General features: G+C 48.0%; 1 protein-coding gene across 3 annotated transcripts in view; it reads left to right on the forward strand.

Annotated features, from left to right (window-relative positions):
• Positions 1 to 10,224, forward strand: part of LOC120947756 (uncharacterized) — a 127,872-nt gene extending 117,648 nt beyond the window's left edge. For all 3 annotated transcript variants that reach the window (XM_040363397.2, XM_040363396.2, XM_040363395.2), the window contains 9 exons: positions 183 to 385; positions 491 to 657; positions 1,387 to 1,468; positions 3,963 to 4,631; positions 5,200 to 5,356; positions 5,424 to 5,566; positions 5,651 to 5,901; positions 5,977 to 6,098; positions 6,270 to 10,224. In XM_040363397.2, coding sequence (XP_040219331.2) covers positions 183 to 385; positions 491 to 657; positions 1,387 to 1,468; positions 3,963 to 4,631; positions 5,200 to 5,356; positions 5,424 to 5,566; positions 5,651 to 5,901; positions 5,977 to 6,098; positions 6,270 to 6,982 — 2,507 coding nt within the window. In that variant the 3' untranslated portion in view covers positions 6,983 to 10,224. The remainder of the gene's footprint in view (positions 1 to 182; positions 386 to 490; positions 658 to 1,386; positions 1,469 to 3,962; positions 4,632 to 5,199; positions 5,357 to 5,423; positions 5,567 to 5,650; positions 5,902 to 5,976; positions 6,099 to 6,269) is intronic.
• The last annotated feature ends 22 nt before the right edge of the window (positions 10,225 to 10,246 follow it).

The raw sequence follows: 10,246 nt of genomic DNA on the forward strand, positions 1-10,246 counted from the left end.
ATCCTACTGCTGCTGGTCTGATGTGCCATTTTTCCATACTGGCGTTCCCGTATAATGTGACCAAAAGGCTGCCAAAGTGGATAACGAGCGGCTCAGCAACAATCAATCGTACCGAGACAGTGGGAAGTGTTTGACAATCGTTTCTTTCTTGTTTTTTTGCTCCAACATATCTAATTCGACAGACGACACGTACATGTACGATGATGCGGTAACGAATGTGATGCGAATGCCCCATCACCAGGGTCACTGGTACGATGAACCACCGTACGAGAGCGATCCGGACGACTTCCTAATGTCCGGCATGCGACAGATCGGTGCTGCCGGCTATGCAGGCGACGGTGGAGGAGGCGGCGATGGTGGCGGAGGTCCCAGTGCTACCATACAGGTAAGACAATTGCACCAAACAAACAAAAAAACTAACCAAAAAAGATATGTGGCAATCGCATTATGCTAAATCGTGTTATGCTTCTCCTTCCCCACGTGTTTGCAGGGTGGCCGCGTCTGCTACACCACGAACGGGAGGGAAGGCCCACAGAGTGTGATATCGTTGCGGTCCGCGGGTGATATTTCCATACCGCAGCGGGGTCCCCGGCGGGGCCTGATCGTACCCCAGCAGCCACCGAACCCTCCAACCATCATACCCCTCAAACATGCCCGGTAAGTACAAACCTTGCTCCAGACTGGAGAACGGCTGCCCTGCTGTTGATGATGATGATGGAAATGTGGTGTCTGGTGGGTGGGTGATGGTGGGCGGTCGTAAATCGATTTAGCTCATTAACTGATTTAAAGAACGTTGTTTACATTCTCGAGCTCGGAAAGCCAATAACGTTCGGGAAGGGTCGGGGATTGGGACAGCCGGGTGTTTTGGCAGGGACGGTGTTGGCCGGTAATTATAATTTTACTCTAAATTTAATCAATCCAAACTCGACGCTCGTCCAATTAAAACTTTGCTAGGGGTTGTTTGGCCCAGCGATGGGTGGTTTGGATGGATGCCGGATGGTGTCTAGTAGTCGTCAGCGTGCGGTTCGCTTTTGCCAAAGATCGGTAAAACCAACGCATTGAACGATGGCTGGAGTGGTTTGTGGAATCTTTGATTTAATTTAAATTTAGCAGGATGCTTCATCATCATCATCATTATCATCGTCATCAACAGGTGGTCGATATAAACTCACCGCCCTTTCTCACATGCCGTAAAAGGGCAAATAGACAAATGGTTTCTTATTATATTTTTTAATAATCTCTCTCTCTCTCTCTCTCTCTCTCTCTCTCTCTCTCTCTTTCTCTCGCTTTCTCTCTCTCTTTCTTACTCTTTTTTCATACCTGTAATGCTTTTCTGATGGGTGCGATTGATACTCCCCGGACACTGATCCGTCCCGCATTGTGTAGATCGCACGATCGGGAAAGTGGAGATTATGCCGGTTCAATATCGGATCTACACAGTGTTACCTCCCGGCTGAGTCAGGTTTCGGTAAGTAGTGATTAATTTTTTACCGCTTTTACCCTGCCCCTCCGCAGCATTTTCATTTCGCAAGGGTTTCGCGACTAAGTTGAATTAAATTAGTAAGTGCCGGAAATTCGTTCCGCTAATGGTGTGTTACGGTGCGGAAAGTCGCGCGATAAGCGGCACGGTGGCAAGATTGAAAAAGCAAATGTAATTAACTTTTCACCTGTGAGGCAACCAAACCGGGAGAGGCACAGTTGCGCTTTCCAGGTTATCGGTAAGGATAACAATTTGCATTTTGTGTTGGTTTGTGAGGGGAATTCTGAGTCGCTGCTCTGTTGCCCCGTATCAGCTTAATGGCTACGCAGGAAAATAATAAATTTCGTGTCCACATGTATCACAATGGTCATCATTCGGAGACCATCGTTGTGCTTAAATTTGTATGCAAATTTTCTCATTTCTTGTGTTTCTTGCTCCCCCCCCCCTCTCTCTCTCTATGCTTGCTTTCTGATCCTGTGTTGGTCCCGTGAGCTCGTGTGCGACTGCTCGAAACCTATGATTACGAAAGGAGCTACTTTATTAATGTATATTTCAATGTTTAATTAGCATCATAAACAGTGACTAATGATGGCTCGAGGTTCTTCTTTTTGCATCTTATAAAACAAGGTGTTTCCTTGCGAGATCGGGAGCCCAGTCCGAAGTGTTTTATATTTTTGCGACGTTTCGTTAGAATTTCATCGGACTTCAAAATACCAAGGGGCTTACCGACAGACAGCAAATGAACAGTGTCGATGGGATTCCATTTCCTGGTAGTTTAAGGTATTGCTCGGTCGAACTCATCTTCCACCATCCCGTCTCGACCTTCCAACGGCATCACATTATAATTCTTCTAACGCCTCGGAGGTGTCCGTTGGAAGGAGAACCCGTGGAATTGGAAGTAAAAATAAAACATAATAATAAAACCCATCGTCTGTCAAGATGACTCCCGGCTTAAACAACGGGGAGGAAAAGAGATACAAAAGCACCGCCGCCAACCGTAAGCGCGCATACCCGAAAGCTAAGTAGCGGATTTAGGAGTAATTTCCAGTCCACGACGGGGCGGCTTGCGCGCGCGGTGGCGCTATCTCATCATCTTCATCGGATGCCATTATTGTGCTTATCAACTTAATAAACGTTATCATTATCCTTGGAAGTGAAAAGGTTTTGCGGGCTGTACGGAGTGTACCGTCGTCAGCGTACTGCCTGCCGACCTCAGCAGCAAGAAAAAGGCAATTTTTGCCGCACCCGTCTGAGCGGAGCGAATTTCCTCGAGGCATTTTGGTCCTGGAGCAAACTCAAACATGGCCAAAGGTGATGTGGTAATGGTGAAAACAAAAACAGACGCGCAGAAAAAAAACGTCCATCTTGGTAACGATATTTTGTGAAGCCAAGACTTTCGAGTGCCAAAGTTGGCAGGTTATTTTGATCCGTGCCCGTCCAACGGGTAGCGGAAAAAGTTGCCGGTGCGCATTTTGAGAATGGAACGGGCGCAATAGTATCCGGCACGTGGAAATCCCTGCTTCAGGATAGGAGCGGTATATTTATAAGCAAGTGAAGGAGTGAATATTAATATTTAATTATATCCATTCGAATGGCAAGCAGGTCCTATTCTCAGCAATGGAATCCTTAATGGGGGGAAGAATAAAGGTACACTTGAAGGTGTTCCGGCGGGATGGTTATTAAACTCGTGGGACCATCCTTGCTTGAGTTGAGTGATTGATAATTAATCTTTATTATTTTCATGCATCTTTTAACTGTTATGAATATGGGTTGGCAATTGCATGAATGTTGAGAAGCAGTTCAATTGAATTGTATTGAATGGAATGTTTGTGCTAAAGGTGTACCTAAATGAACACCTCAGAATATCTAACTAAATTCCAAGTACACTCACCATGCCCCTCGCTCAGGGCGATGTTTGTTCGAATCTCTTGAAATAAGAACGCTCTAGCTAGAGAAGAGTGATATCAAGTTAATCTCCTTGGAAAGTTTCTTCGCAAAAGCCACAAAAGAAGAGTACATCATTTCGGTGCAAATTATAGGATTTGGGGGAAAATAATGAGCAGACTACGTGAGATGAAACCGAAAACGACGGCGCATCCTTCAGCATTTGCTCTCGAACAGGGTGTCACTTTCACCCGTCACTAGTGACGCTCGGGGTTGCTAGTTAGGCACGGAGCGTTCTCCAAATCCGATCCTAATCCACGACTGATTAGCTCGTCGGTAGGCACGGATTATGGGGTAAAGTACGCGGCTCGCCATCGTTCCCATTTATCATCATTTCGCGACAATGCTTCTTCTCGCCGCCATCCGTCGGTACGGTCGGAACAATGAGCTTTGCAACGGCTCATCCGATGACGACGACGACGACGACCGCTATACATACACATGTATATATCAATATCATTAGTTGGAATTATGATTTGCTCTTCAACTAAATCGGCTCACTGTCTCCATTTTACGCTCCCTTTCCCCGTTCACCTAGATCGGAATGAATAACTGCACCGCCCGCTACCGAACGCTCAGTGCGGGTCTGGGCGACGAATCTCCATCGCCATCGCCCACCCCATCGTCCGAGTACGATGACATCCTGCAAGCGAACGCCCTGCAGCTTCAGAAGCATCTGCACCACCATCAACAGCTGAAGCGGTTGGACGGTGGTATGGTCGGCCCGGGGCAACCGGGGTCAACATCCGGTCTCATCGGCAGTGCGGCATCGTGCTTGGTTGGGCCGGCTGGATCGTCCGCAGCAGTGGCAGCAGCAGCAGCAACCGTTGGCAACAGCTCGGTGGGCAACACGTCCGGCACAGTCGGCGGTAGCATAGCGCTCGCTTCCGGTGGTGCATCCGGTGCCAATCTGCCGTCGGTGCTCGGCGGTACCGGGGGTGCCGGAACGGATATCAGCAGTGCAAGCACGAGCAACAGTACCGCCACCACCGGCGGCAGCAGCGGCAACAGTAGCAGCAGTGCCAGCAGCAACAACAGCACCAGTACAAAGAACACCGTCAACAATCTGAAAAGCCTGAAGGCGGCCAAAAACCGGAACAATCTAACGTCCTCACTGGCGGCGGCTTCGGCCGCGTCGTCGGCGGCGGCGGTCTCGCACAACAATAAAAATTTAAGCATAAGTCAACAGATAGCTTTAGTACATCACGTAAGTGTAACGGGGCATCGGGAGGATACGGTGGGTAATTAGTCATGAGGATGATTTTGCCTCGAGCATTAGGAAGCAGTGCTCACATCGGCATGTTACAGGGTTTCCCACGATTTATTGGTTGGTTCCCACGATTTATTGGTGCGTTCCCACGATTTTTTGGTCATTTTCCATAATTTTTTGGTAGCAACCCACGATTTATTGGTCGGTTCCCAAATATTATTGGTCGGTTCCCAAATATTATTGGTCGTTTCCCAAATATTATTGGTCGGTATTATATTATATTATATTTGGGAACCGACCAATAATATTTGGGAAACGACCAATAATATTTGGGAACCGACCAATAATATTTGGGAACCGACCAATAAATCGTGGGTTGCTACCAAAAAATTATGGGAAATGACCAAAAAATCGTGGGAACGCACCAATAAATCGTGGGAACCAACCAATAAATCGTGGGAAACCCTGTATTTATCGTCACACAGTGTCCTTCGTGCCGGAAGGCCAATAACAAGTTGGTTTGCGTCCAATAGTAACAATGTATGGCATGTTTTCTCACTTCCAGTCCAATGACGCTCGAACATCGCCAAAAGATCATCTGCTGTACGGGGGAAAGGACCGTAGCAATCGTGACTACAGCAACTGCTTGGATAGCATCAGTGACCAAACCTTCCAGCATTCGGCCAGCTCGGTCGAGAGTTTGCCAAGTGCATCCGGGTCAAGTAAGTAAGATGGGAGGAAACGCGTTTCGATGGCTTTGTATGCTTATCCTGATACTGTATTACGCAGGCACACAAGCGCTGGTTCGGCCTGGCAGCCCGCACAGTTCCCTCTCGGCGGAGGATCGCACCACGATGCTGCCGATCTGTAGGGCGATCGCACTCGTCGACAGTTGCCCGAGCCCGTACGACAAGGAAGCGTTACGGTTTAAGGTGAGTGATTGATCGTTGGTGACGAGCTGGTGGTTTGTGTGTTCGAAGGAAAGACAACTCGCCTCAACTCCCTACTCTCCACAGAAAGGGGACATAATCGACGTACTGTCGATGAACGCGTCCGGCGTTTGGCGAGGCTACGCGAACGGTCGATTGGGTCACTTCAAGTTCATTAGTGTTGAGGTGCTGCCCGATCTGCCCACGACCGGACTGAAGGGATACGGTGGCAAGCTGGTGAGCCGGCATCGGTTGCCTACGAGCTGCCCGACGAGCGTCGAGGAGCTGCTGCTCCGAATCGGCCTCAAGGAGTACACATCCGTATTCGTACTCAATGGGTAAGTGCGGTTAGCGTACGAGTGCAGTGACCGGACCGTTAATGTGCTTTTGATTGCTGTCCCGCTTTGTGACAGGTATGAGGATCTGGAGCTGTTCAAGGAGCTGGAACCGTCCGATTTAGACTACCTTGGCATTGGCAACACGGAGCATCGGGCGAAGATACTCGCCGCCGTTCAGCTGCTGCACGACTTGGACTGTAAGTTGACTTGTTGGGATAGTCCCTCTATTGTACAGTGCAGGGTGGTGGATTCTTATGTGGCATACCCTGTTTGCTGACGCTTCAAGCACCGTGGTGGCCGAGTGGCCTGATAGTAAAATAGCAAAATAATTAATCCGGCCCGATATGCATTTTCGCTTCATTAAACAGCAACGTCCGATGGCGACGTGGCCGGTTCGAGCTCGGAAAACGATGAAGGCTTGCGGTTGAATCACGTCGGCGGTCTCGGTGGCAGTGGCGTTGGCAGCGGCAATGGTAGCAACGGCGGTGGTGGAGACCACCAAACGTCTCCATTCGGCCGACGGCATTTTACCCGCGACTCCGGCTGCTACGAAGGCTCGCCGGTACCGTCGTCGCAAGGTTCGCACAATTCCCATTCCTACCAGCAGCAGCTGCATCATCTTCAACAGCAGCACCAGCAGCAGCTACAATCGCACAACAACGGTCAACCGTTGCAGCCGTTGCAGCAGCAGCAGCAACCGCACGGCAACATGGCCACGCTAATGGGCGCGCATCATCATCACCTTCACCACCATCACCTGTCCGACAATGAGACGAACAATCTCGATTCGGTGGTGGCCCAGTGCTCGAACGAGATACTGAAGCGTGTCGAGTCGGCCAGGCGCTACAACGGTACGACCGAGCGCGGCTCGTCCAAAACGATGAACAGCAGGACGATGGCAAAGAAGGGCGGCTTGCTGGGCGGTGGTGGCAGCGATGGTAGCGGTGGCATGGTGATGGTTGGCGGGGGCGGTGTTACCGGCGGCAGCAGCGGCGGGGCACTGAGTGAAAAGTCAAGCGACTCGGGTGTTAGCAGCAGCAGCCTCTCGTCCGGACCGGCCAAGGGTAGCGGCGGCCTCTAGCGGCCAGTCCGTGCCGCTATGATGACCACGTACGAAGATGCGACCGTGCGGATGCTTTCGTGCTGTCCTTCGCTGCTACCGCCGGACCTGTTCGAAGGGGCGGAACGAGGTCTGGCGTCCGACATCGAGCGGTAAGTGGGTAGAGGTGTGTTGGAGTTGACAGGCATCGGTATCGTTCCACCGGCCAAAGTAGGCTGTATCCTTTTCCGTTGCTGTGTGTATATGCAAAGCAACACGCAGCGTAACACGCACAATCTTAGTTCTAGCAGTGTGTATACTACCATAAGTTTCAACCAAGAAAATGCATCGCCGAGCGAAGAATCCGTGCAGTGATTTAATGGGAACATAAATTCACACATTCTCTTCCTACCGTTGAGGCTTCCCATCCACATGCTCCACACTGCCCAAAGAAGTGTACAGGAAAAGGGGGAGTGAAGCGAGGGCGGTGGTCGTAACGTGATGATGAGCGACAGCTTCAATCAACAAACGAGCTAGTGAATAGGACGAAAAGGACTGTGGAACACCCACCACGTGGAGAACCCCCAGTGTGATGTGTGATGAACGTGTTAGAGTGGAAAAGGGACGCGCAATAGTGCGTTCGGTGCGTGCAAAGGCAATGGGATGAGAGTGCGTGAGTGCGGACAGGTTGGGTGGCACTGGACCGAGTGTAGAAACCGGATTGTGTGTGTGTGTGTGTATATGCGTGTGTGCCAGGCTCGATATATTGTGATTAGTGATTGTTATTGATGGTTGTTGACGTGCGCGAATGTGTATGAAATACGAAATAAAATCAACCCGGAACCGGCATGAAACGGTCGTGTGGCGGCTAGTAGGTATGTGACGAGTAAGCGAATGGGGGATGGCGGGATGGGAATGGAAATTTTGTGATATTTTTGACAAACAGAACCAGACAAACGAACTAACGCGGTAGCAGAACCAGCATGAACAGAACAGTCAGCACCAATGCAATAGCATTATTACATTAAGGGAGCTGGGATGGAGCAGAATAATTGCAAAACAGACAACAAGCGAACAGGCCAACAAATGCAGATAGAAGCTGAAATAGAAAATATTGGTAGGTGGGGGTACTGGAGGGGTTGTTGAGTGCGGACGCGACTAGGGTAAAAAAGAAACCAAGAGAAACTATTCATTACTACTAGCACGATTACGCACGTTGTCTAGTTAGGGTTTTGTTGATATTAGTTTATGTGTTAGCTGATCACTGATTGCTGTTATTCATACGTTGATTTAAAGCGTAATAGTGCTTTCGCGCAACGGTTTGCGAGGGCATTCTTTATGTATTACGGATCGTGGGACGGTTTATTGAAACATGCAACAACAACAACAACAACAAAAAACCAAAGTCATTTGCAACAATCTTGTCCGGTCGGGGACAGATCGAGGTGCAAAACAGAGAACGAATCAAATTGTGTAATTAAAACGATGCGCTTCGAAAACGCGTGTAGTATGTATCGATACGATTAAACAACAGAGTGGATGAAAATTGTACATTTTAAAACTCTTTGACATACGGAAATCAAAGCAATAGTGTAGCAACAGAGGGATGTGTGTGAGTGATTGTGCGTGTGGTTAGAACAATGAAGTAGGACGAAGCAATTAGTTCGTCTTGCGATGAGGTAATACGCTTCACCTTACCGCATACCGATTCGGCCACCGACTCTACCCGACCGGTCCCGAACGGTTCGACCAGCCAGTGGAAGTGGTTAAACAATCAAAACTTTAGCCAACGATTACACAACCTTATCACCGCCTTTCCATCTTTCTCGACCAGAGTGTACATAGATACGTGTAAGCTTTCCTACCGGATGGGGGGATTGCAACTGTTTTCATGGTTATATAGTATAGCATAATTTAGCACCTCTGCCCACGTGGCGAACGATAAGATCGGTTTGCCGGGAGGGGAAAAGGGTTAATTGTAAAGCAAAGAGTTCATCGAGTTAGGACTAATCGTCGGAGCCTATGGTCTAGGGTTGCGAATAAGCATTCCACACAAGTCACTATTTTTAAGACAGCTAGCTCGATCCAAGGCAATCCGCAATATCGTCGCTTTTTCTATTTCGTCCGATCCACCTTCCCGAAAAGACCAGATTGCTCAACCCGCACAGTGGCGGGAGAGGTAGCTTATGTAAAGACTAAACAAAAAAACGCCCCTTCAAAAGCAACACATTTTAATCATCGTTATCGGATATCCATATAATGAACTGTTTGCTCTTCAAATGTCGCATAAAGGATTACACAAACGGCGCGTACACAGTCCGGCTAAGCACGAGTACGTACGCGATTGTGTACCGTAGCAAAATTTGCGATTGTGCACAAGCAAGTGATAATCGAAAGAATGTAGTAAGAAAGAATATCGATGGGATAGTAAAAAAATCTTGGGGGAAAAGATGAGGAACACGTTGACAAACGAATATGAACATCATATCGGAAATGAAAAATCTAGCCAAAACCAAACCAAATCACTTATTGCATAGACTAAATGGAAATGTTTTAGACAATGGAAGAAGTAATGCAAAATTATAAAATTAAATCGAAATGAACGAAAACAATCGCTAACACGAGTATGCAAAATTTAAACATAACGGAAAAAACACACACACACATTAGACAATTTGAATACGTGACCGCTCTCAAAGACACTGGTCAGGGTTTCATTAAGCATGTAATTTAATATTTAAAAATTTTAAAAGTCCAAACTATGATACTTCCGATTGGCGCGTACAACGAAAACGAACGAACAAACAGAGACACAGAGCTAAATGGGGAGAAAGAAAGCAAAAACGGTTACGATGTGTGGCTGCCATTGAGGTTGTGCGGAGTGAGCTTGGAATAAATGAAATAGTAAGCAATTCTTTTCATTTCAATTGACACAAACACACAATAAGCTTGCTCTCTCCTATGCACTGTCTGCGTGTGTTGTTGGCTGACTGAAGCAGGACGACGAACGAGGTGAGATGAGAGTTTGAGAATTCAATCAGTACATGAGGAAGCGAAAGCTAGGACAAGAGCATCTTATACAGATATTTATGGATAGAACCGAGGAATCAAATTATATTAGCAAAATAAATTAACTGCTCTATGATGGGGAGGCAAATATTGTGGATAGTGCCAGCAGGGCAATGGAATGAAAAGCTCTAGCTAGAAGCACGGCGCCAACAACGATCATGCGTTGCGAAGAAATGGTTGAAAAGTGAAGGAAATACAAAATATAAAATCAATTACATTCGGTGGTAGTGTGTTGTG

Source organism: Anopheles coluzzii, chromosome 2, assembly GCF_943734685.1.
Source record: "Anopheles coluzzii chromosome 2, AcolN3, whole genome shotgun sequence".
NCBI classification, from domain to species: Eukaryota; Metazoa; Arthropoda; class Insecta; order Diptera; family Culicidae; genus Anopheles; species Anopheles coluzzii.